The 27,680-nt window shown below is 36.2% G+C and overlaps 2 protein-coding genes across 6 annotated transcripts in view; one reads left to right on the forward strand and one right to left on the reverse strand.

Moving 5' to 3' along the window:
• Window positions 1-475: 475 nt before the first annotated feature.
• Window positions 476-27,680, reverse strand: part of LOC122827091 (growth/differentiation factor 8-like) — a 28,012-nt gene continuing 807 nt past the window's right edge. The window contains exons 2-6 of one of the 5 annotated variants that reach the window (XM_044109687.1): window positions 10,551-11,571; window positions 10,292-10,469; window positions 5,301-5,632; window positions 4,335-4,705; window positions 476-3,998 (exon numbers count right to left, since the gene is read on the reverse strand). In XM_044109687.1, coding sequence (XP_043965622.1) covers window positions 3,586-3,998; window positions 4,335-4,705; window positions 5,301-5,632; window positions 10,292-10,345 — 1,170 coding nt within the window. In that variant the 5' untranslated portion in view covers window positions 10,346-10,469; window positions 10,551-11,571 and the 3' untranslated portion in view covers window positions 476-3,585. Of the gene's footprint in view, window positions 3,999-4,334; window positions 4,706-5,300; window positions 5,633-10,291; window positions 10,470-10,550; window positions 11,572-27,680 lie in introns of those variants that run through there. The other 4 variants (XM_044109688.1, XM_044109691.1, XM_044109690.1 and 1 more) reach the window with 4 other exon arrangements.
• LOC122827080 (intracellular protein transport protein USO1-like) lies at window positions 15,612-27,294 on the forward strand. Its single transcript, XM_044109664.1, has 17 exons — window positions 15,612-15,683; window positions 17,005-17,087; window positions 17,989-18,335; window positions 18,956-19,016; window positions 20,939-21,034; window positions 21,991-22,125; window positions 24,589-24,714; window positions 24,802-24,959; window positions 25,035-25,078; window positions 25,376-25,425; window positions 25,666-25,700; window positions 25,778-25,865; window positions 26,018-26,043; window positions 26,125-26,218; window positions 26,363-26,388; window positions 26,470-26,577; window positions 27,156-27,294. Exons 2-16 carry the CDS (start codon window positions 17,016-17,018, stop codon window positions 26,546-26,548), a joined length of 1,437 nt encoding a protein of 478 aa, XP_043965599.1. The 5' UTR covers window positions 15,612-15,683; window positions 17,005-17,015; the 3' UTR covers window positions 26,549-26,577; window positions 27,156-27,294.

The raw sequence follows: 27,680 nt of genomic DNA on the forward strand, positions 1-27,680 counted from the left end.
CTCTTAGCCAATCGGAGGAAGAAAAAGTGGCTCTTCCGTTAATCATCACATACATGCACAATGACAATATCTTAGCACCAACTTTTTACGTTCGAGGTTCATTTTGTGGTTTTTAGCTCACGTTTAGGATTAATCCTATACTTTTATGTATCTTAGGTGAATCAGATTACATTTGAAATAAATTTTCAAGCGTCAGGTGAAAGTCCAGTCGTATTCTAGGGGGAGGGAAGACGGTTCAGAGAACAGCTTAGGGAAATCACGTGTTTTCAGAGAAAGAAGCTACAACTGCGTCAACTCCGAAACTGAAACTTAAGGAGAAAATGCACATTATGCAGAATAAATTGGAGTTTGTCCAAAACTAAAGACAAACCAAAACACTACTGCTCAAATTATAAATAAAACATTTTGTGACTTTTATTAAACTAAATTCTTTCCCAAATATAACACTTAAACCATAAATCCAAGTGGAAAAAAGTTAGTTATAAATGTTTTATTTTCAAATGACATGAAGTAATTTCAGTTCATTTTCTAAACATTCAGCCACAAATTAAGCTAAGGCATGTGTGTTAGAGTGGTCTAATCAAAGTCCAGACGTAAATCAGTGCAAGACCTGAACATTGACTGAGATTGAAATATTTTTGCAAAGAATGGATAAAAATATCAATATTTCATTACGTAAAACTAACAGAAACCTACCTCAAAATATCTGCAGGTGGTGCTGCTCAGAAAATTGATTCTAAATATCGACTTTATAAGCAAATACACACCAAAGTTTTCAGATTTTTATTTGGAAAATATGCAAGAATCAATAAGAAAACAAACAAAAACATGATTAGTGATAGAAAAGCAACCACACTTTACAAAATAATCAAAGGTCGTTTCTTACATTTGTTTAAAAAGTGGTTTAGCTTCCATTAAAATCAAATGAAACAGACAAAAAATTGTGCAAATACATGAAACAGGACTAAGCAAATATCAACTCAGTGGATGTTGTAAACAGAAAATATGATCAGACGCCTTTGGTTGACTTTACTTCTTAAATTAAGTAAGTTGTGAGACAAAAAGCAAAAATTTAGTGACAAGACAGGATGGGAATCAACATGACTATTATTTTATATATCAATCAATTTATCTCCAGAAACTGGTTTTAAATGCAAAGTCTGACAGAAAAGAGATAAAGTCCAGATTTTAGAGAAACGTACAACTCATAAATTATTTTAACATCTTAAATTGTAAAAAAAAAAAATAAGTTTTTTAAACCTTATAAAAGGACAGAATGTGAATTTTAGAATCAAACCTGTTTAAAGTGAGTGATGTGAATCTGACTGGGTTTCAGCAGGGCAAAGTCTTTTGGGGTCAGAAACCCCCATGAAGACAACAACAGTCAGGACATCTGCTCTGGGAATTAAACTGGGATGGCGCCTCCAACTGGGATCCCCGTTTCTGCTCCGACACCGATCCATGTTTAGGCCCCGGGAAAACACGGATTAAATGATTCAGATTAACTCAAAACCACAACATTTCACATTTATACCAGACAAAAACCTCAAACTGGACTGCAGTTCTCCTGATTCACCACTAGATGCTGCTGTGCTCACTTCTCTGCAGAACAAAAATGACTAACAGCGTTACAACAAATCAGAATTTCCACTTTTAGGCCAAATACTTTAAGAATTTGTAGTTTTGTGTGTAAATACAAGAAGATTATATATTTCATTCACCTCTGATGATCTTCTGAACAAATCTCAGCGAGAAATGAGCAAACAGACAAAAGGTGGCGTGTCATTCGGTTCATGTTTTCAAAATAAGGAGGACGTCCTGCGGGGTGTGCGCTGGTCCAGGCTCAAATCAGGACAGGCAGCAGCAGGAAGCCTCGTTTCAGACTCCAAATCTATTCCAGGTCCAAACTTCTTCACTCACACGAAACTAAAACTCCAGGATTTGTGGTGAAAATATTGAGGATAAATATATAAATTTAACAGGAATTTGGAATTAAAAAATCCTGCAAGTTAATTGTTCAGTTTATTATAAGTGCAAACTCAGATGTGATCAACTCACAATAAGGTGCAACACATGAGAAAAACTCAGTTTCTCATATTTATATGTAGTGAGCAGCACAAACGTTAGAATAAAATCATCTATTTGAATAAAAACAAACCCTTTCAATACCACAACAACTGAACTATTAACGCTCCTCTGTGGAAACAATACTGGGAAAATCTACAGTCATATTTAATTATCAAACAGAAACTGTTTCCCCTCATATTTAATGTTCAGTATTTAAAAATTCTACTCACGAACATAATAACAATTTGCAGAAAATCTGCAATATATAAAAATACAATTTAGGAAGATGAAATACCAAATTTTAATGCTATTGGTTGGTGTTTGCAAACCAGCCAATCCAGGAGCTTCATTTACTTTACTTTGTACTGATTGGCTGAAACCTTAAGAGTGGAGGTAATAAAAACTTTACTTCTGCACTGCATGTATTAATGCATATTAAAGTATATTTGGTATCTGCACTATGAAAATATTTAGCTATACATGTTTTTTTAGAGAGTTCCTCAGGAATCTACTAATTATAAATCTGCTTATTTTGTAGGTAAATGTATATGGGAAAAAATTTAAGAAATTCTTTGTCAGAAAATATATTAACATCAGGAATTTCCCTCACTTTCTCTTGAAAAGATTTAAGCTTGAAAAGTTAAAAACTTTCTACTTTTATACATTTTCACATAAAATTTGTGAGTTTTTTTCTCACGAATTTTAAACTTTTGAAACTCAGAAATTTTCAAGGTTTTTCTGGATTAATCTAGCAGATTGTTGCATCCAAACGTCTCGATGGAAGCTGGTGATTCCTACATGTTTTCTACCAGAGCCCTGGGAAAGATGGCTTCCCAGATCCATGTTCCGACTTCAGAACAAAACAATAAATCATTGTTGGACCCGACGGGTCCGCACCAGAACTACAGTTTATAAAGTGATTTGGTCTGGTACATTCACAACTTGTCAGTGAGAATTTACATTCTTCTCCAACGTTTTGGTGCTTTAAAAACATTCAGTTTGGCTCCTAAAAGTCTCTTAGTTTGGTCAAAATATTTAATAGCTCAAAGTGTTAGAATTTATTTCCACTCTGTTTATAATCATATTTATGATGGACCATCAGGGCCACTGGAGATACAAAATAGAAATTCTGCCAACACATTTCTGAACAAACATTTGCAAGAAAAAGAAGAAAGAAGTTAATCTCAGACATTTTCTGAAAAAAGACATTTCCAGGTTGGTTCTAGAAAAAAACTTTCGGTTCTCCACAATGTCTTTTTTCCCCTGAGATTGATCGAAAAATTTATCAATTTTTCTTGCAAATGTTTTAGTTTTGGAGCTCAGAGATTAACGAGAGATTAATCTAAACATTTCAGAGTTTTTGGTAGAAATTTACTTTTCTTTTCTACCTATAATGACCCTAACTAGCCACTGTAAATATTTGATCTCCTTTAAATCTAATTTTGTTGACGTTTCTGCATTTTGTTTGGAGAATGGTTTGTGGCGGCCTTCAGGATGACGGCCATTCCTTCAGATGTTTCATTCATGAACAGGTAAATGAACCTTGGTCTTCACGAGCAGCCACAGTTGTCCACCACCATGGACGGGATCTTGCCGTAGATGATCTGCTCCTTGCGGTTGAAGTAAAGCATGTTTATGGGGGACATCTTGGTGGGTGTGCAGCAGGGCCCGGCGGAGCCCCGCGGGTTGGCCTTGTTCACCAGGTGTGCGTGTGGATACTGCTGCAGGTGGAGGAACTCGCACTCCCCTGAGCAGTAGTTGGCACGGTAACGCTTGGGGGCGATGATCCAGTCCCAGCCAAACTCCTCGAAGTCGACGGTGAGCGGGTAGCGGCAGCAGCGGGTCTCTGAGGATTCCTCGTCGCAGTCCAGTCCGGAGTCCCGCCGGGAACGCTTGGAGCTGTCCAGAATCTTCACTTCGATGAACGGTTGCTGGAAGGAAGACAAACGTTTAGACGTCAAGCAGGAAATCACAACGTTTTGGACATTTCTAAAAGACACAAACACATTCAGAAAGCTGGATGTCAAACTCTGGAAGGACAGAATCCGAGTTTCCTTTACAAATGTGAGCCGAACTTTGTCATTATTTCACTGATGTAAGAACTACGACATTTCTGAGCTTCAAAAGTTTAAATTTTACGTGAAAGAACCTTAGAAACTTTGAGATTAATCTCTCCAATATGCCAGAAATAATTCATGGATTACTAAACTAGTTGATTGTTTCATTAATGATGACTCCTGAGGCGTAGTGACAGCGGCTCTTCTCACCAGTCCCTCCTCTCCAGGCTCTGCTGATGTGACGGCCAGGTCCTCTCCCCTGTTGCTGAAGGCGTTGATCTCCAGGCTGTAGCTGCTCTCCGGCTGCCGCAGCCAGGCCTGCAGCAGGGACTTGATGTCGATGCTCTGCCAGGAGCCGGCTCCGGCCTCCGTGTCCACCTTCAGGGAGCGGACCCGGACCCGCGTGCTGTTTCCCTCCCTGGCCGGCCGGAGGCGTGACACCTGCAGGAAGACGGTGGTGACGGCGAGGGACGGCCGCAGGTGAACCCACAGCTGGGCGCTCAGGATGTTCTTTGGCTGGATCTTCGGACTGAGGCTGAACAGGCAGCAGGAGGAGAGCTGCTCTGCAGGGACGGGATTGGCTGGGAGAGAGACAGAGCAAACAAAAACTACTAGTTTCAAGAGCAGAAAAAAGATGGACTTGGTTTAAAAAAGGCAACTAAAAACAACACAATTACATCATCAGATGTACATGTAAGTGGAAATATTGGTGTTTTAAAACCAAATAAATAAGAGTATTTATTACATTTACTTGAGTGATTTTATTAAGAAGTATTTTTACTCTCACTGGAGTAAAAGTTTTGATTTTTCTACTTTTTAATGAAAAGCAAAAAGTTTTAAATTCACACACACCTGCACTTTTTATTAAAGTTTCATTAGTTTAATATTGCATGAAATTATTTGGAAACAATTTGTTTTGTCTAATTGTATTATTTTTTGTTATTTATGCAAATTTTTGTCCCCAAAAATACCAAAATTTCCACTTAATTTATAATTTGGTTCTCCTATTTAGGTAATTTTTGAGCATGAAATAATTGATAATTTGATCAGTTACTCAATACTTGAGTAAAAATATGTTGTAGTGCTACTCTGCGCATCTCTTATCAAACTTTTCTGCTCTTAAACCGTCTTTACGCGCTGGATTAACGCACAAACTTCGTTTTCCCCCCCACTTACGCTTCGTTGCCATGGTGATGATGGTCTCGGTCGTGGCGTGCTCCTCGTCCTCCGCCCGCGGGTCGTACTGGTCCAGCAGCTGCGTCAGAGGCGGCGCCTTGGGGATGAGCTGGCGGATCATGTCCCGGCTGATGTTGGGCGCCTGCTCCAGCCGCAGGATGCTGAGGATCTGTGAGCGGATGCTGTGGAGCCGCAGCTGCTTGCTGTGCTCCCGGGAGTCGCAGGCTGAGCATTGCTCCAAGCTCTCCGCCAGCAGCTTGGAGGTCTGGTTCATCTCCATGGCGCGGCCCGCAGACAGGACGGCGGCGGCGAGGGAGAGGAAGAGGAGCATCCTGCAGAGAGGAAGGAGAGAGTGACTCTGGATTGAGGCTGGACTCAGGACTTTATGATTGGCTGCCAAAGACTTTTTTTTTCCCTCTTTTGTGGAAGTGATTTTTAAAGAGGCAGGAGATTTAAAATATTGACTGATGGGAAGAAATATTTCCATATCAGTTTCTGTCAATAAGAAAAAATCTCATTAAACTTTTACAGAAACTGCAGGTGTGTTTCTGCGTCTGGTGAATTTTTGATTAAATCATGTTTGATTTTCATTCAGTGGGTAGAAAATCCAGAAATTTTACTCATGGAGAAGTAAAGATACTTCATAATAAAATTATTCAAGAAAAAGTAAAATCTATAGCTTAGTAAAAATACTAAAAGTTCATTTTTTCAATAAAAGTTCCTCAAGTAAATGCAACTAGTTACCATCACTCTGACTAAAACACAAATTAGCTGAAAAACTGGAAGCACTGCAAGACCCTGCAGAATAGAAACGTTTCCTAAAATACAGAAAGAAAATTATGTTTTTCTTTCACGTATGATTTTCCCTTCTGATTATTTAACATGATCTGATCTGAAGTCTGACCACATTTAGATTAAATCATAAATATAAACAGAGCAGCTGAAACACTTACCTACATTTTTATTTCAGTGTCAACCCAAAATGTGAACCAAGAAATTAAATATTAACTTTATCTCATCTTAAGCAGTTTCAAACATCTGCCCACATTCTATTGTCTTAAGTTAAAACTTGTTCATATATTTTTTGTGGAAAATTTTGCTTTGTGAATTTGGGTTTTTGTAGCATAAGAACTATTTCATATCAGATTCTGCACAGATGATGAGTTTACAGGTGAGGCAGGACATAAAAGTAATATTTAATTAAGAAATACTTTAATTTATTGTAATAATCAAGGGGCAGAAATCGTTTGTCACATTTCAGCTCTCCTGTGCCACCTGCTGGTTCAACTAGTCACTGCAGGTAAACGTTTCTTCAAACATTAGCACAGCTGGACTCCCTTACACATCTTTTATTTTATCATCTTAAACTTCCAACATGTCTTCTTTCTTTTGAAGGGTTGCTATCTTGAGTCTATTTTCTACTCAGAGGAACTACCCATTGCATCTTGGGAAGTGTAGTAGAAATGCATAAATCAGAGTTGAGCAAAGCATCAAATGTTTGGCTTTTATTGTAAAATAAACCTGCCACATAGAAATCCATGTAAACATGCCCAAAATATTTACACATTATATTCAATTTTACATTTATTCTGGTAAAAAAGTTTTTCTCAGACGTTTCATTCAGACATGACAGGAGGCTGTTGAATAATTGAGAAGGCTGGTTATAAGGGGAGGAGCTGCGTTACACCCAGACATCACCTGAGCTAAAATATTCCCAGCTAGAGGAGCGGCTGCAGCTCAACTCACAGCCTGACAGACGACACCCAGGGTCAAAACAACCAGAAGTATTATCGCTTTAATGTGAAATGAACCTAAACCTCTCTAACTGTTTTATTTTTTAAAATCCTGAAGTGTCTGATTAACATCTGCTATTAATTCAAGTTTAATTGCTGGCATCATGTTCACAACAACAACAACAAAACTTCATGTCTGTTTCATAAATGTTTCAGTTTATTTCATAAAACCAGAAATCAGGATGCATTTTCTTTACATTTAATAAAAGCGGCTGGAATACAAAATACCTGAATAATCACAATTACAACAGGTTTAATGTAAAACATACTGGAAAGATTCAATATTTCCTGATTTCTTTGGTCGGAGTGCGATGAGCCTGGAAGACAAATTAAAATAAAGGTTAGTTTTCCATTTCTCCTATTTTTGTTCTTTCCATGACAGACTGAACAGAACTAGTTTTTCTTGATGCATAATGACGTTTGAATGTCACATCCTGATTGGCTCATAAAGTTCAAAGACAAACACTTTACAAGAGGAGGGTCTCAATTCAGATTATGTCATAGGAATCCATATTTACAAAAAAACTTCAATTCAAAACCCTTTTTGCTGTTGAATTATTGAATAAACAGACATATTTATCGTTTTCCCTCTTTTAACCATCAGATTGAAGCAAACAGCTTTCCAATGTTTCAGGAAGCCCTGATCATTGGTGCAGCATCTTTAGAAATGTGGCTTATGGACATTAGAGTTAGCTACTTGTTTAGCATTGAGATGCTATTTTAAACTTGAAAAGCTTCGCTGACAGGCTAACTCCTTGTAGCGTAATAACAGTCTTATCCAGCGCCATCAGATCAGGTTTTGAAACAAAAATTAGCCACCAGAAGCAGATTTGTTGCTCATTGCTGTTGATAGGGGTTGCCGCTTGTGCGTTAGATTTAGAAGTGTACCAGAAACACGAATACAAAGGTTGCAGCTTGGGACTTTTGTATTTAAAAAAAAACAATAAAGTGTGAATATCAATGTATTAAATTAATAAGAAGTAAAACGTCCTGGCTCTGAGAAAGAAAAGTCAGAGAAAACAGAAAGTGGCTAAAATACAACTCAAAGTGTGTAATGAAGAGAGGAAAGCTGGCTGAAAAAAAATCAAAACATTACAAAACCTAATCACCTGTTTTAACTCCTCTAGCAGTGTCCACCACGTCCACGACCACGCCCGTGTCCATGACCGTGTCCATGGCCATGACCATGACCATGACCGTGGCCCTGCTTGCGGTCGCCGCTGCCGCTTCGCTTCCTTTCACGGCTGCCGCTTCGCTTCCTTTCACGGCTGCCGCTTCGCTTCCCGCTACGTCTCTCAGGACTGTGTCTGTCCTTGTCATGGTCCCGGTCATCGTGTCGGTTCCGGTCACGGTCAACATGTCTGTCTTGGTTGCGGTCACGTTGGTCACTGTCTTTGTCCTGGTCAAAAGCAAGATCCAGATCCAAGTCAGACATGCCCTTTTCCTTGACCCCATGATCTCTGTTGTCTCCTCCATGGCGGCCATCTTGTCCATGGTCTGAACCATGACCCCCATCGCCTCCGTGAGAGCGCTTGTCCCCCGGTTTGGGGCCCAGGTCATAGCCTGAAGGGTGCTGATCTGAGAATGCATCAGTAGAAAGTCAATTTCTAATTTTTTAAGAAATATATCCTAAAAAAGTACACAAATGAGTTTTATTTACCAGAGGTGCCGCTGAACATGTCTGTCTGCTACAGATGATCCGTTGACAACAAGCTTGTAAATAAAAGAAAACAAGGCGTTGGCCTCTGGTGTTACTGCAAAACCAGTTCAACAAGAACCAGGGATAATTACAGGCTTCAGATTTTAGTGTGCAGCACCAACATGACATCTTACACAAAGAATCAAAATTTAATCAAATTTAATTCCAGCTTAAGAACCAAACATCTTTTTGATTCATATATTCAAGCTTAACTGAGAACTTTACTTCCATGTTGAGCTAAAGTTATGAATTTTTCAATCAAAGAAAAAAGCAACATTCCTGGCTTCGACTCTGCTGGTGCAGAATGAGCTAAATTCATTAATCCAACATGTTTTTCTAAAAACACAATGAGAAAGTGTCCAGTAATGGGACAGTAAGAAACTACTTACGATGTGAACAGCAGCTGACGGTCCTGCCTTCTGTCACTGAAGAGACGATGTGCCCAAAAGTAGCACACACCTTCTGGCAAGACTAGATTTTTGTCCTGGTGAGTCATTACTGGCTGTTGAAGGGGAAAGGTGTTTCCATGTGAAACATAAATTTAAAATAACTAATAAACGGACATGTTTCATGAGCAATCAGACTAAATGTGTTGCTTTAGAACTCTATCTGCGGCTAAACTAAATTACTTTCTTAATAAAATGCATGCAACGTGTATCAGTGGGAGAATAGAAAAGCTATGTAAGAAGATAGGCAGACTCCAGTAACAGTCAGAAAACACCATGGAATATATGAACCAATCAGCTCACTCACAGAAAACCAGGACACTTCCCAGTTTCATTCACCTTCAGAGAACAGAATGTGCCAAGAGGGAAAAAACCCATTAATTTAGTCAATTCATCACTGAAACCAAAGAAATCTACAGATATGTCAAGTTGGCTAAATTACCTCACTGTTAAAAAAAAAAAGAAGTCTTAATTCAGGTTAAATACCGGCAGCTGTGGTTGTCTAAATTTTTCCCCATTTATGCAGGAACATTTGTAACAACACTATATCCATCTCCTTTGTATTATATTTTTCTAATAATTTTAATATAATTTCTTATTTATATTGTTCATTTATTTATTAACCACATATGCCAGTATTTCATCATAAACCAGAGAAGTTTTCTATTGCAGTGCAGCTACTGTTAGCTGATTTTTGTACATCATGAACCCTTTGCTTCTCAAATCTAGTACTGATTTCCATGTCTCACATCTGGACCAATTTGTTAGCATCCTTAGCTAGCTAGTTATTTATTAGTTTTGTTCAAATCTGCCTGAACATTTCTAAAATTATGAGTAAAGAGTTGTTTGATTTAACATAGTATTGGAGCTAACTAAACACTGTGGATGTAGGTAATAACTACAAAAAGTCTAAACTGTAAACTTAAGTTACCAAACCAGAAAAGCTTAGGCCAAACGCTTAGGCCTTCAACAGCGTTAGCATCAAACAGCGTTAGCATAGCATCAAACTCGCAGAAGACATGGCGGGTCGAAGAGAAGCTTGACATAACTTACGTTTGATGGGTCTGGCGGAACCTCAAGGCAGCTTGAAGCAGTCCTCAGCTTCATTGTCGATCACCCAATATATCCATTATCAATCAGCTGCTAGTTCCAGACGCCATTTTTTCCTCCTCAGGAGAAGCCAGCAGCCAAACAAACAAACCGCCGCTGAAACGGGTATACTCCTCCTGTGCTTATACACAAATATAGCTTCAATAACTTCACTAGGTGTAAAACAAACAACTTTGAATAAAGTTTCCGAAAAATAACTTACCAAATAACCAACACAGCCATTTCAAATATGGCGCTGCCGCGGCCTACTCGTCCTCAGTAGCGTATTCTCAGCAGGTCAAGTACATGGCGTATCATTTTCAACCGGGTTCCAAAGTTTATGAATATCAGATCGCTAGTTTGATATCTCTGTGAAACCGGATGCGACTGGCGACTTTAAAAAAAAGATTATGACGCGATGCCCTGCCAAATTTTTATCAAGCATGACGCATGCGCCTCACGCTCATAAATAACAAATATGGCGCCATTCGGCTTGGTTGCCAGATTTGACATTTTCCAGCCAGAGCACAATTTAAAACCCGTAAAACCTGCCCAAATCCTCTGATAAAGCTAATGTAAATAGCACTATTACTAGTTCATCCCAATGTAGTTTTAGAATAATTTAGTATTTAATCTGGTATTTATATGTTGCAAGTAGAACTGAAGAAAAATAATTCTAAATTTTGAAAATCTACACTTTTCAAAGAACAAGCCAATTTATCTCTAAAGGTTTTGGAATAATTTAGAGAAACAGTGATTCTCTTAATCTATATATTTAATTAATTTATTGAAACTCTTTACTCTACATATATTCTGGATTGTTTGATCCACAAAGTTATGTTTATGAATAGCATAAGTTTATCCATAAAAAAGTAGCACCATAAAAAAAGTACAATCAAATCTTCAAAAATAAATTTTTCAGAATTTGTAATTAGTTTACATAATTATAAGTTAGCTTATCTTAATTAAATGTTCAGTTTGTTTTTAGTTTCAGTGCAAATCATGAACTTCCTGTAGATGTTTGTGAACTAACTAAACTTTATTTCCTGGTCAGGATTTACGTTTTGCTGATCATTTACCCACTTCAGCAGTGAAACAAAGACGCTCAGTGAAACCAGTCAGATCCATTTTTCTGTCGCAAGCAGCTCTGCATCCTGGGATGAAAATGACCCAAACTGTGGGTCGGTTTTCACTCCAGGTCCTTATGAAGAAGTCGACAGTTTCTTTGAAACTCCATCATTTATCTGCAAAGGCAAAAGCAACCAGATGGTCAGTTACCAGATAAAACTCTAGCAGGAAACATCTTTAAAAAATTAGGAAAGTCTCAGCAGAGTGAATATTTAAACTGACAACCGATGTTGAGTTTTTCCACCAATAAAACAATAAGTCATTATCTGCAGGTTTTTGGACTTTTAGTTTCTGGTTTGGACCATTTATTATTTCCTAATTCTTTAATTTTTTTTAATTCAGTTCTTTGTTATCATGTGTCATTGTGTATTTTCTAAAATTTTATTTCCTGTCAGCATTCTTGGTTCATTAGTCTTTATAATTACTATTTAGGTGCTTCCTTGTTGTGCTTCTGTTTTCAGAGGATTTAAATTTTTCTCTCTTTATTTCCTTCTAGATATTCTTCAAGTTTTTCTTAGTTTTAGTTATTTTTTCCTGTCATGTTCATCCCTAGTGTCAGGATCCATTAATCTACTGTCTCTCCTGCTGTTTCACATTTTCACCCTCATCATCTGTCATTCTGTGTGATTTTAGTATTTTTCATCTATTTCTAGTGCAAATATCTTAGTAGAGTTGAAATGAGACAAAATTAACCTATAAGTAACTTTCTAGTGAAATATAGGAACTTGTTTTAACTCAATAATTCCTTTATATTAAAGAGCAGTTCCACTTGCAGATTACTGAATTTATAATATGTGAAAAATTGCCTGATGTTGTTAAATCTACCAGAGGAGCTAATACTGTCTGATCAATATTTAGGAATTACTGTCTTAAATAAAGCTTTTGTATTTTACAGGAAATTTACTTGTAACTCCTGACATAAAACCATCAAACTGAAATCTGTGACAGTTTTTAAGGAGGTTGAATAAAGTCAGTGAGTAGAAGAAGATAAAATATGTTACTGTCCTTCCTCATATGAGCTGGACTGTTAGGAATGTCAGGAATGAAGATGTTCAGATTTTATTTGATTCTTAGATTTTATGTTTTAGTTTAAACTCAAACATTTCCTCATGGCAACAGTTCCTCAATAGTTTAAAACTACATAAATTAATAAGTACAATTAAAACCCGAGCAAGGTTTTATATTTTCAGACACAGAGAACTGTAGAAGATACATTTGTAATATTTTATTTGAGGATTCACATTCAAAATTACCCTCTTTAAAGGCTTTGAGGTTCAAAATGCTGCAGTAGTATTTATTGTGTCTGCAGTAAATATTTCAAAGACTAATCAAAAACTACCAATGTATTTTCAAACTTGAATATAATCTCATTAATCTGCTGTAGTGATTTGCATCAAAGGAAGAAATTCAAAATATATAAGGCTGAACGTGTCTTCAGAGCTGCAGGTGTTTTACCAAGGAGGAAATCATTTCCCCAACTTATTTAAAACATTTCTGTTTCCTGGGTGGAGAACCACTTTCCCTAAAATGAAAGTGAACAAAATTAGTGAAACATTTTTTCTGCCTGCATAAAAAGAGAGAAACCCTTAAAAGGCTCATTGAGGATCTGGAGTCAAAAGAGTTTCTGCTTCGACCAACAAACGGTAAGATCTGCAGCTTTTACTGATAATTTAATCACATTTCTAGTTTTAGATTCATCTCCTGTAGTTCCAGTTGGTTGGTGGATCATTTAGCAAAACGTAATTTGATTTAAAATCTGTGGATATCAAATATTCTGTAAAAAATTACAGTTTTTTCTGCACAATTATGATCTATGAGAATTAATGTATAACATGTTTTTCTATGCATTACAAAATATGAGGTTAGTTAAGATAATTAACACAGAGGGAACAAAGATTTTTTATTTTTTTTAAAAAGCAAAACATTAACATAAAAAAACTAAATGCTCAGAGACCGGAGGACAGGAAACAAGTAAAAACTTTAAAGACAGTATTGAACAATTCATAGAAATTAACTGGCAAGACCTAAGGAGCAATAACGATCAACACAAGGAAATGAACTGAATATGGCTCCTTTAACTTGGGGCGCTGAGTTGTGTTTAACTAGTTAGTGAAAACAGTTTTCCTTGGTGAAAGTTAATTACATTCCCTGATACAACAGGTTTTAACTTCCCACACCTATTCACTGTAAGACTTATCAGCCTCTCATGACGTTATGCAAGAACTTTAACCCTGCATTGTTTCTTAACTGCTTGCACTGCTCAGTTTGGGCCCTTAAGGGACCCAACAATGGGGCCCTTTAATCAGTTAACCTCACACCATCAACTGATGGGATATCTATCAGTCAAACTGGCTGTAGGCTGTAAACCCTGAAAATCCAGGGTTTTACTGTATTCTAGCATTAATTATTAATCCATTTATACCACAGTGGAAGGTTGCATCAATCATGCTAGCAATGATAACTATAATAAACAGAGGGCAAATCCTCAAGAGCAATAAGGGACTGATAAAGATTTACTGAAAGGTTTGGCTGCTGCACATAATTCTACAAACTGTTTGGCTCATGGCAGAGAAACAGTTTTTCACAAACATGTTAACCCCTTAACATGCAGCATGTCGTTCTTCCATTGTATTTTCTGTGGGTTTGAAAAGCCCTGAGGCGGAACGTTTCTTCAGAAAGTATCTGTCACAAAGAGCAGGCCAGGCCTCAGGCAGAAAAAGCTCAACATATTTTCACTGATAAACTCAGGATTCCTTTAACCTTTTTACGTTTAAGAACAATCCAGAAGTGACAGGAAAATGCTGCCACACCTGCATTTTGAAGTGTTTGGCTTTCAACACTTCAACTATTGATTAGTTTGAACTTGAGCCATCATCAGCCTTTGGCTCTTTTGGCCTCAGGGTGTTGAGATGGGTTTGACTAGTTTATGACAGTTTTCCTTGGTAAAGGTTGAATACCTGCAATGACACAACAGGTTTTAACTTCCTTCAGGCATTTACTGTAACTATGGTTGGTCTCTCACATCGTTGTCCAAGAACTTTAACCTGCTATTTATTAAATTATTGCTTAATTGCTTTCTTGCCTCCATTTGGGCAAAGTTTCAACTGTCAAACCAGTAGCCTCAGATTTGATTCAAGAATATTTAATTACATAAAGGAGTTCATGATCAAAACAATGTCTTATAATCTAATCACTGTCTACTATCGTCTCCCATCAACCACCTGGAGAAACAGTATATATGGGGAAAAAAATCATTGAGTGCAGAAATAGATGCTCCATTTTCTTACAAGTTAAAATTTGAAGATTAATCTGCATTAGTCACTTTATAAAGTAAGAAAAAACAGTTCAGATCTGAGGTACAGTCACTACAGTGTTCATATTCATCCATCTTTGAAACGGTGGTCTCACTATCTGACTTGATCAACTTTCTCACATTTTAATAAGCCAGAGTTCAAAAACAGGATCGCAGATCCTACATTAGAATATTCCACAGTTCATAATTGGGAAGAATATTTTTTATAGATATCAGTGAAAGCAGCAGGAAATAAATCCTTCAAGCTCCTTAAAAGGAATTATTTCCTGTGTTAAAGTCATTGCTCTCTGCTTTTTGTGCAATGTTTCCTTGTTGTGAAAATGAACTGAATCTGGAGCAGGAGTTTGAACAACTGGCTCTTCAACTTCTTTCTGTAAATTTCCATTCTGTCTTTAAACTTCACATTAAGTTATTTCTGTATTTCTCTCCTCAATAACCTCCTGTCCATCTCTCTGGAGGCTCTTTTCTTGTTTTTCAAATCCTTCAGGTTTTGGGAAGCATCTCTCCAAAATGGTGGGAAAGTTTTTTGTTTTTGTTTATATAGTACATTCATCATCAGTCATGGTGTTGATACTATCATTTGAGGCTGTAGTTAAGATGTTGAGCTTTGAGTTTTAGAAAAAAATCTGTTTATAAAGGCCAGCTGACAGGTTTGACTAGTCCTAGGACCTGATCACCTAGAAAGGCCTCGGAGTCATGAACTGTAATTGTGAACATCAACAATTATGAAGATCATGACAGTAACAGGTTTGACTTGTTTGGAAGAGTTTCAGAACATCTTCACATGGAGAAATTCAGAAAAGGGGTGTGAACCAAATCTGACTGCATAAAAAGACGCAGAAATCTACACAGAATCATCTGACAGAAAGACGTCGAATCGGCCTGCAGACGTTCTCCGTCTCCAACCAGCAAACGGTAAGATGGGACGTTTTCCTCTCATTGACTTTCAGGGAATTTAACCAACCAATCACTGGTTCTCCTTTACTGCAGCCGCAGATGTAATCTTATTCTGACAGATTTCTGCCCACTCAGAGTTTCTATACCTTCATAAAACAAAAGAATAGTATTTGTTATTAAGCTTCAAGAACATAAAATTGCAGTTCTTGAATCATTCACCTATAAGAGAATGATTCTAATGATGAATTATATGATGAATCGGGTTTTTGGTGGTATATTTTTATTTCCTGTTTGTTTTTCGGGGTGCAAGTTGGGTGGGGTGTTGTAATTTTCTTATTTTGTTTTGAGTTGAGGTAGGCCAATCATCTAAACAAAGAAATGTTAATTATTTAATTTATGAAAAGAGCTTATTATGGTCTTATTAAATGCTATTTTGTTTCTGTTTCTTCTTTTGTTTTCTGTGTGTGCGAGCAATCTGAAAGTGTGTTGCTTGAGGCACACAGACGAAGAGCATTACTGTCCACAGGAAGAGTGATACTTGCTCTGTAGGGCTGGTTTAGACGTGCTAAATATTGTACTCATTTCTGTTTTGTTTTTGTCTTATAGTTATTATAGTTTAGTAACTATAAAATCTGTGATTTTATAGTTATTATTATTATGAAGAAGTATTAGGGCTGTTGCATATAAAAGAATAAAAATGGCCATGGAAGAGCAAATCTCCTATTCCTGAAAAATCTGAATTTTACGGAAGAGGATTAGGGGCACCAAAAAAAAAAAAAAAATTCTGACTTTCTGGCCCTAATCCTCTTCCGAAGAATTTTTTTAGATTTTCACATATTTGAAAATAAATCTTGCAAAGTTGTAAATTTGCAAAAAAAAAAGATTAAATAAATATATTTCTGACACCAAGGTTGGAACATTGTTCGATTTTACAAAGTCAGATGAAAATGTATTTATTTATTAAGACTCCATATTAGAAAACTATTTGCCCCTTCCAATTTGTTTTGCCTTTACCTCAATATTTCAGATCATCTGATTCATTTTGATTTCAGACACACAAAACCTGGATAAAATATTAACATGGTTTTCAAAGGTTGATTTTAATTATTACGGGTAGAAATCGATTAAGCACTTAATAGTTAAAAAAATCAAATGAAGAATTTGGTGTGGCCTAGTCAAAGTCTGGAGTTAAATTGGATTTAGATGCAATTTCAAGTTTTGTCATGTGCAGATCTCAGTAAAATACTATACTTGTATAGTAGGTTCACACTAACGGCAGTGGGGATCGTAGTGGGTGATAACATGGATGAATCAAAAAGAGAACATAATTTACTTTCAGAGCTAGCCACCATGGACCCACCCAAAACCAAACCGGAGGATTCAGCCCCAGAAGTGGGTCCGCAACAGACAGCAAAAACTAAGGTAAGTCATTAACCAATAATATAAACCATTTTCTAAGTCAATCCCTGGATAATCAACTATGGTTAATTGGTGTTTATTGGAAGAAAAATAATAAAACAAATCAAAACAGTGATGTCAGGACTATGTAATCTGCACAATAAGAAAAGTGACAAGCTGAATAATTAGTTTAACTTTTTTTTCATGACAATAATTCAGTTAGTAAAAAAATGCGACATACAAGAAACATTGTTTTATCAATTTTTACACTAAAAGGAGCACATAACTCACCTCTGACCTCCTGAACATTAACCCAGGTCTAACCCTAAATATGTTGGTCAGGACTGGAAAACTCACATCCACTCTCCACCCAATCAGACCCAGTTTGGATTATTTAGCAAAAAGTAACAAAACAAACAGCTTAATCTGAAATGAATTCTCTTTTTACAATTAAAAGATTTTTCTTTGTAAAAAAACATTATTGGAAATCATTTATCATTTCCCCAATGATTTCTGTTGGTCTCACATAAAATACCACATTTTTGGTTACAATGTCAACCAGAAATTCCTGCAGATTCTTCCTAGCTGTGGTCTCCAGAGTTGGGTAGTAACTAGTTACCTTTACTCAATTACATTTACTTGTGTAACTGGTTTTGTTAAAGTACTTTTAGGAGTATTTTTTACTATGCTGTACGTTTTACCTTTACTTGAGTTCAGTTCAGTTGACTTCAGTTATCAAATGTTTTAATCATTGGGTGACAAAAATGGCTAAAACTGTGAAGGACAAAAATAAGTGACAAACATAGAGGCTGTAGTGGAAGAAAAGAGTGGAAATGAAGAAAGTAGAGACTGATTATGGAGGAGGAGAGAGAACTGGTAAAGAAAGATTACCACTTCTTCATATGTTTATCGGTTTCTTTTTCAGGTCACTGAGGATACATCCATCAATACGCCCAACTCTGACGAACAATCCTCTGGGCCCATCCCTGACGTCTCCCAAACTGTGCCAGGATCAGAGAACAATTTGGGCACACAGAGTTATGATTCACAGTGGATGAAGCAACAGAATGACCGCGTGGAAAATTTAATGAAAAAGGTCAAGTTCCAGAAGTCCAAGGACAAAGAGATCATGGTGGAGGTAGAGCATCATGGAGTGCACAAGTCAGAAAAAATTTTGATCAGGAAAAAGACAAAAAAATTAACTGAGGAGATCGTCACCCTGAAGAGTAAAAACTCACAACTGAATAAGCAGATCAGTGAACTACGGCTAAGGTAGGGGAGCAAACACTTTTCCAAAAGAAAATATCTGAAATATTTATACTTCTTTGTTCACATATTGTCACAAATGTATATATCACTGTTTGAATGGGTGAATAACTGAATGTAATGTGCATCGCTTTTGATAAAGCGCTGTAGCCTATTTAATAATTATTTGTGTCCTGAACCGAGCATACAAAGAATCCCTAATACCGTCTTATAGGTTGTAACAGCTGCTTTAAAAGGTTTCCAGTTTTATCACAATCACATCTCTCTGGTCAAACCTCTCTCATGGATTTCCGGAGGTGATGATGTATTCACTGAGTCACTGCTGACTCAGTGAATACAGGAAGACTGAGTCAGCAGTTTCTAGCATCTAGGTTAGTCTGGATGCGAGAGATTCACAGCTTCTACAAGTTCCACATTTATACATCTTTTAGTGCATCCATAATTATGAGTTCAGACGGATTGTTCCTGAAGCAAATTAGATATTTAACATGGGCTTTGTGTAAAAGTAATTTGACTGTATGTAACTGAAAACCAATTTAAACCCTTCTTTGTAATGTTTTGCTTGAATAATGAAAATTGATGAATGATTAATGTAAATTACTTTCCTCTGTTTCTCTGTTATCCAGCTGGGAGATGGAGAAAAGAGCCAAAGAGGAAGCTGAGAAAAAAGTTAAAATTTTGCTTGATGTAAGTCCAGAACAGTTCATGTTAAGCACATTTTGTCTGTTGATCATCCAAATAGTTTTTTTTATTTTATCTTGAGTGTAATTTTAACTATATTTGAAATGAAATATGTCTCTTAAATAGTCTTAGTCTGAAGTTTAATTAATGTCATTTTAATCTGTTTTTGGTCACACAGATATTTATCCAAAGTTTGGAAAGCACAGATCTTATTAGAGATAGATGTTTTTGTTTACACATTTATTGATTTCAAGAATATTTATAAATGAGAGTCTTTTAAACCCAATCACAGCATTAGATTTTTATTTTAGTGTCAAGTTATTGATGGTTTACTTGTGGTGAATATTCACAAATTAAAGAGTTTGTACACAGAATAATTTCACTCTTTATTTTAGTTGGAAACCAAAAATATACCAACCTCACACAGGCATCAACATTTTTGGGAATCAGAACAAGTGTTGATGTTTAGCTTATGTAATTATTAATAATCTGTTGGATAATATATTATTTATCAGATCTGATCAATAATTTACTATTTATTAAATTCTTAATAAAATTAAAACATTTGATTAGTCGGGCCATCAACTCCTGTGTCTCTGGCAACAAAATTCAACCTCAGTCTTTCGTGAAGGGATGAATTCAGATGACCAGGAAATGAAACTTTTACAGAACAAGGAAGGATCACTGACTCTGATTTCTAATAAGTCTAAAAATTTATTAGCAAAATACCCCCCCTGTGAATAATCTCTTTTTTAACTGTTTGCATGCAATCTAACGAGAAGACAAAACAAATACACATACAACTCTGCAAAAAATTCAGAGCACTGCAAAATTATCAGTTTCTATGATTTTACTCTTCATATATGTATGTTTGAGTAACATGAACATTGTTCTTTTATTGTATGAACTACTGACATGTCTCCGAAATGCCTAGTAAAAATTTAGTTTTTATTTGCAGAAAATAACCAAAAAGATGCAGATCTTTCAGCTTTCAGACCCCAAGTAACGCAAAGAAAACAAGTTCATATTCATTTAGAAACAACAAAACTAATGTTTTAACTCAGGAAGAGTTTAATGTCGATGGGCTTCAGTGCAGTGGGCTCTTTATTTTTTCTAGAGCTCTATATTGAATAATAAAATAGGAATCAAATCGGATTAATGAACAAACTGTCAAAAGTAAATGGAATACTGAAACATTAACTTCAAAACTAACTGATAAATTAAGACGACAAAGGAAAATTCTGATTTTCAGCACCACAAATGTGGCACACTGTGTTGTAGAACAGAGTCGTGCCGCCCTTTGGCGAAGGAGGAAGAAGATCTAAACAAAAAGGTGAGGAGGTCAGATCAGTGTCCAGACTCAGTTCAGCCCAGCACTTTGAGACAAAGAGTCTAAACTCAACCATGTCCTGCAGGCTAGCCTTCAAGCTAGACAAAGAAATGTGACTTCAGGCCCAATTCATATCTATATTACAAAATAGATATGAATTGGAAATCAATGAAAGATAAGAGGAAGACAGGAGGGAGAAAGAGAGAGGAAATCAGCCAAGAGAAAGCCAATGACTATAGCAACGCTGAACACAATAGTTCTAGACTGAGACAATCTAACATATAAAAGACCTAAAATGGCAGAGCAACAACATAACATAAAAATATTACAGCATAAAATCAGAAAAAATCCTAAAGTAAGCATTAAGCAGAAAGGCAGTTTATAAATAGGCTTCATTTAAACATAATTCATCCCAAATAATTCACCACAGGAAGTGACATCTCACGGTTTCCATGGGAACACAGAAACACAGGCCGCTTTCTAGAAGTTCTCCAGTAATAATGACTTGAACATAAGGAATGCCTGGGGATTGGACCTGATCAACTCCTACATAGAAATGGTCCCCAAGAACTTATCTTGTCTTGGTGTATTGCTACAGGAGAATATTCATCACTCTGAAGAAACTGCAGAACTGCAGAAAGAAATCACGAGACTGGAGGAGACTATTAGTATTCTGGAGATCAAGAGCGAACAGGTCTTTATTCTTTCTTGTTTCCCTTTTATTCCTTGTTCTTTCATCAGGCTGAAGACAGAAAGGAAGATATTTAAAATACTTATGGCAAAATTCACCCATTTGGGATATCACTGTATTCCTACAAATGTTCATTTGTATTTTTATTACATGCATAGCTGTAGTTCTTTGTTCGTTTTCAGTTCCAACACAAGTTCAGCTTGGATGCAGCAAGTCAAGTGAGATGTGATGTGCAGTCATGCAGCTGATAGAAATACAAAGACCTTTTGACTAAATCTGAATCATGGAAACAGATTTAAATAAAAAAACAATTCAGTTCCCATCTGTCAGTACAGATGGGAACTGAACACAACACAATTTCTGCAACCTCTAATCTCAGAGACTGATGAGAGATTAGCACAATAATTCAGCATATTTTTTTCATTCAAGAGATTGGCAGTGAATGAAAAGGTCATTTGATACACATATATGGTTAAGACTACATAAATACACAAATATGTAAAAAAATACAGCATATTTGTCACACTGTATACAACTGTGGTTTTCAAGAATTAAAAAAAAATAGATATGTAAATTAAGAGAAGAAGCACATTTGTCAACATGTTTTTCCAAACACTTTCATATATTAGAATTTGCTTTATAACTCTCTTAGTGATATTTAAAAGTCTCAATACTCTTATCCATAAACACCAGGCTGTGCATGTACATTATACATGCACAGAGAAAACTCCATGCAAAAAGGTCCATGCCTGAGATTTCCATTTAAGATCTTATTGGCAGCAAAGCTAATAACTGATCAACTATGGTACTGCTCAACTGCAGTGAATTTAAACTTTTTGAAAGACCAGTTATTATAAGCAAGGAAGGATGTATTTAACTGGCTTCCAGATTGTTACTGTTAATAAAAACATTTACATTTATGTATCTTTTACTGCCTCATTGTTCTTCTGCATGTCCAGGAAACAGAGCACTGGAAGACGACAACAAAATACACTGAAACTGGCGATACTGTTGACGGCACCGGGATCAACTTTGGTGGATTCAGAAAAACTGACTCTTCTATTGAAATTATGATTGCAGAGCATGAATCCCAGGTAAGAGATGGCCGTTTATCTCATTGATAATCAAATGTGTGTTTGTCAAGGGAGCAGAGATTCCTACAAAATATTCAAGCCTCTTAAAGTTTCTTCTGATCAGCTATAAACTGTTGCAGCATTGAGAACATGAAGAAAATGTCATTGTTAATAGCCAGAATATTGTAAGTAACTTTCACCGTTGTTCTTCAAAACTTTGCAGATTTTTATATTGTAAATGCTAGAAATGTTGATATACTACATTTTCAAGAATGTGTGACTTAAATGTAGAATTGACAACACAAGTAGACAAAAAACCTCTATTTTTAAATGGAGGTGTTTCAGAAGAATACTCCAGACCTACATGGATTGCTCTGAAGAACTGATTGCCACTAAACCTAAAAACAGGTTGGGCCTCCAGCAACATCTGCAGTCAAGAGTTTCTCATAACTTGTATTGAGTTTTTTCCAGTTGTGGAAGAATTTTGGCTCAATCTTCTTTGAATAGTTGTATTTCAGCCACCCTGGACAGTTTTCCACATGAAGAGCCTTTTCAAGGTCATTCCACAGCAACCTAATAGGATTCAGGCCAGAACTTTGACTAGGCCACACTGAAGTCTTCAATTACTTTTTCTTCAGCCATTCAGAGGTGGACTTGGTGTGTTTTGGATCACTGTTGTGCTGCAGAACCTGAGTTGGTTTCAGCTTTAGGTGTCCAATAGAAGGCAGGACGTTCTCCTGTAGGATGTTTTGGTCAACAGCAGAATTCATGGTTCTATTTATCTCAGTAAGACTTCCAGGACTTGAAGCAGCAAAACATCACACTGTCACCTCTGAGGTTGGGTGGTATGCAAAACTTTCCCTCCAGAGATATTCATCACTCCAATAAATGACAGAGGGCAATATATATACACACACAGAAGACCTGCGGACATTTTTCATGGGTTGAACAATGTAAGCATGAAGGACTGATTTCCCTAATTAGTTAACAAAAACACAAAGTTGTATATTTTGGATTATTCAACTATAAACAAGATGAAGAGATAAACCACAGATTTGCCTCTTGGGCAGCAAAGGACTAAAACCATTCTTTGCAGCTGATTACACAACCAACAGATGCTGCATCTCTAACAAGCTCTGAAAAACCTTTTCATCAGGAGAAATACGAAACACTGTTAAATTTGAAAAGGACAGCCCCAGATAGGCACAGCACACCTTGGCTTTGAATATCTCTCAAAGGAAATGCATTAAAAAACATTTCCCATTGATGAAGCAGAACTAAGCCGTCTGGCTTGACCACAGTGTAATATGTGCATCTTCTGAACTCATCTTGAGCACAGCTGGTAATATCATTAACCACCTCTGTAGGCACCACATACAAATGTATGTCCTCCTTATCAAAACATCTAAAAAAAAATTCTGCTTGTTCTGATTCCATATTATTTTTAGATGTTTCCATTATGTTTTTATTTTCAATGCCTCAAATCACTCAAAAAGAGTGAAAGCCAAAGCTGAACACTGTTTTATTTAGATTTTTTGTTTAATTTTCTATTCAAGTCTATAAATCATACAGGGAAAGATATATAAGTCTGATCAAACTGTAGAAAAGCAATTGCAGTTTTTATTTAAATGAATATATTTGCTGAACATAAGATACTGCCTTTGCCAAGACAAAAATTAATACTTTGCTTTCAATTGAAGGGAGTATGTGTGCACCATTGTTTCCTTTCTTCTTGAGCTTTTGGCTTCAACCAAGTGCTGTTATTACTGTAAGCAACAGAGTAACTCACAAACAAAATTATATTATTGATAAATTCATTCAATCACCCAACCTTAGCCACCACCATGTTTTACTGTTAGTATAAAGTTATTTTTCTGAAATGTGGTATTACTTTTACACCAGATGTAACAAATCTCCCAACAATTTCAACGTTTGTCTGAGAATATATTTCCAGAAGTCTTGGTGATTATTAAGACGTTCTGGAAAATCTGAGACGATCCTTAATGCTCTATTTGCTCAGCAAAGGTTTTTATATTGGAACTCTACCATGTAGACAATTTTTGCCTCTACGCAAAAACGGACTCTACTTTCTATTTCTCATGACCGAAACATGATCTCTGACCTTAACCAAGGTGAGTGAGGCCTGCAGTTCTTGGATGATGTCATGGGATCTTCTGTGACTTCTTGGATGAATTTTCATTGAGCTCTTGGGGTAATTTTGGTCGCCCGGCCTCACTTAGGAAGCTTCACCACTGTTCCGTGTTTTCACTGTGTGTGGATAATGGAGCTCACTGCTTCATTTGAGGCCCAAGCAATAAAAATGACATTGTGTCTAAATTATTTTCTTTCTCATTTGGCCTTTTTCACACAAGGTTAAGTAGGCAATAATAAACCCCAATAATATTGCTGGACATTCAGTCATTTTGGTCTTGATCTGACCTGTCAATGATTATAACATGTATCCAATGACTTTTGTTCCTGCAGATCATTGAATGGGAGAAGAAAGTGAATGAGAAGCAAACCAAACTCACTGAAGCTCTGAATAAGATTGTGTCCCTCTCTCGAGATATAGACATCAAAACCAAACAGATAGAGTTCCTCCACACTGCAGTATGTAGGACACATTTCTGATGTTTACAATTTCCCTTCTGCACTTACAAAAAAGACTCATCTCCTATTATCTCTCACAACACCCAGATACAAAAAGCAGAGGAAATGTACAAGTCTCAATATGAAGCACTTTTGACAGAAAAGAATCAAGAGTACCAGAATTACAAAAGTTTGAGACTTGAACATCAGAGAATGCGTTTGGTGATTGAAAAGTACAATTCACTGCTGGAATTTGAGGAAAGCAGGTAATGTTTGGAAAAATCAAATTAATAATTTTAATTTCCTATTAGTTAAAGAATACTACTTGTTATGCTTTACAGAATCAAGAAATCTGTGCCAGACAAACAGTCCTCTGATTCAGAAGGTAAATATCTTTCTAAAGACGACACTAAAAGAAGTTCTGACTTTATGGACCTACATATTACTCCCTAACCTCTTTCAGAAAACAGTTTCACAATACATCCACTAACAAGAACCTCACTTAATGCATATCAACCAACTCTAGATTTTACTGAACCTCAGTTATGACTCCACCTGTTGGCCTTGTTGGGTCATCCATGGGGCAAATTTTTTTATTGAAATATTTGTAAGTTTCAATAAAAGCTTTGGTATATTTAAAAGTTATATTTCAGAAAATTGACATCAATTCTGTTGTTGTCAGGGGTTGGAAATACAGAGACGACTAAGTTCACCAACGAGTACGAAGAAAAGGTAAAACATTACTGCTTAAATATTGGACTTATGACTAGTTTTGATGTAAAGATTAAATTTAAGCAGGACAACTTTTAAATTAGAAAAACTTTGTATATAATAGCTCAATCTTATGAAGATACATAATTATTTGTTATTATTACAAAATAAAAAAATTATATTTAATTTTACAGTTAAGAGTTATTAAAAATTTTATTTAGTTTTTTTTATTAACAAAGCCTTTTATTTATTTCTGTCTAGAACTCTTACTGCAAAATGAAGATCAATGCTGAAGGGTAATATTGGAGAAACGAAGCCTATATCAGAATCAGCATTTCTTAAAGTTGAAAACTACTGTCATACTTGATTGCAGGGTTGCCGCTGAGCACCTCAATAAGAACATAAAGACAAAAACAACTGTAACTTCCACAACAAATTCAGAACAGGACGTTAATCCACAGGTAAAACATGGTTCAGAATAATAGAATGATAGCAACAATTTTTGTTTAGTGTTTCAACACTGGTGGGAAAATAAGCAGCATCCATTTAAAGACAATCTAAAATGTCATCATTTAATTGTGTGATACAAAATATTTGACTTGTCTCCATTTAGGAAACTGGTTCACCACAGAGTGGAAGGTAACATCAGCAAATCCAAGCTTATGTCAGAACCAGTTGTTTCTTTTTAAAGTTAACAACTCTTGTCACATTTGATTGCAGTGGCATGGAAGATATGAAAGGCAAACTGGACCAAGGAGGCAAAAACAAAACTGGAACTTCCAGCCAAACTCCAATTCAGGAAAATAAACCAGTGGTAAAGCATGATGTAGAATAACAGCAACAATTTTTGTTTATTGTTTCAACACTGGTGGGAAAATAAGCAGCATCCATTTAAAGACAATCTAAAATGTCATCATTTAATTGTGTGATACAAAATATTTGACTTGTCTCCATTTAGGAAACTGGTTCACCACAGAGTGGAAGGTAACATCAGCAAATCCAAGCTTATGTCAGAACCAGTTGTTTCTTTTTAAAGTTAACAACTCTTGTCACATTTGATTGCAGTGGCAAGAAAGATACGAAAGGCAAACTGGACCAAGGAGGCAAAAACAAAACTGGAACTTCCGGTCAAACTCCAATTTAGAAAACTTCCAATTAGAAGAAACATTAAAGGTAAAACATGGCGCAGAACAACAGAAAACAGCAACAAGTTTTTTTTGTTTTTTTGTTTTGTTTTACCATTTGTATGTAATTTAAAATGCTTGCTGTCTTTGACTAAGCAACCTCATCATCTCTTCCACTGCTCCTCAGAGTTCAGAAAAAGAAATGTCTAACAGTTTTTGGTTCTTTATCTGTGACTTAAAATAAAATACAGTTGCTAGCATGTAGACCGGTAGAAGGCTTTACTCCTAGAAGCCCACCAGGCTTAAAATGTCTGAGTCTGATATGAGCAGGTTTATGAACATGTATGACAGAAGTCAATGGAGTTATCCAGAAATGAAGAAAGAGCTAGTTGACCTGGAGCTAACTATAATGGATCAAAAACTGTTGTTACAACCCAAATAATCTCTCATAAGGCAAATCAGATGATGACTGCTTCTCTGAATCAATCCAGACAATCCTAACCTTGACACTGATTTATATCAATGGCTATTACTGCAGAGTCATTTAGACATTTGCACAACTCTTTCTGTTTTTGTTTTTGTTTTTTTTGGAATGAAGAGAATCAACTTGTGTTTGTTTTCCTGTAGGATCAGTTGGATTAGAAGTGAACAGAACAGAAGGACGTCGTCCCACCAGACAAGAAGGAACATGTCCTCCTCTGACCAACTCAAAGAATGCAAAATATAACTAAGACAAAGATAATTAAATTAGATAATTAAATCTTCATTATAGTACATACTGATTTTATCTAGTAGGTTTATTTAGCTGTATTTTGGTGTTTGTTTCTTTTCCCTTTGCTTGTGGTTTCAGCTGAATGTTGCAATGTGATGGGTCACATTGCAACATTCATTGGGGAAAAATGGGTTGACAAGATATATATCCATTTTATCTATATTATTAGGGATAAAAGAGTATGTCTACTGCTGTTCACTATAGTCAACCAAGCTTACAACATACAGATAAATTGTTATTATTGAAAAAGTTGTTCTGAAGAACAGATGAGGGTTTAAAGTGCTTGGCTTCAGGGTAACTAAGACAAGAAAGAGGTCAGATCATCAGTTGGCATTTTGTAGTCTTACACACACACACACACACACACACACACACACACA

Source organism: Gambusia affinis, linkage group LG24, assembly GCF_019740435.1.
Source record: "Gambusia affinis linkage group LG24, SWU_Gaff_1.0, whole genome shotgun sequence".
Classification (NCBI taxonomy): Eukaryota; Metazoa; Chordata; class Actinopteri; order Cyprinodontiformes; family Poeciliidae; genus Gambusia; species Gambusia affinis.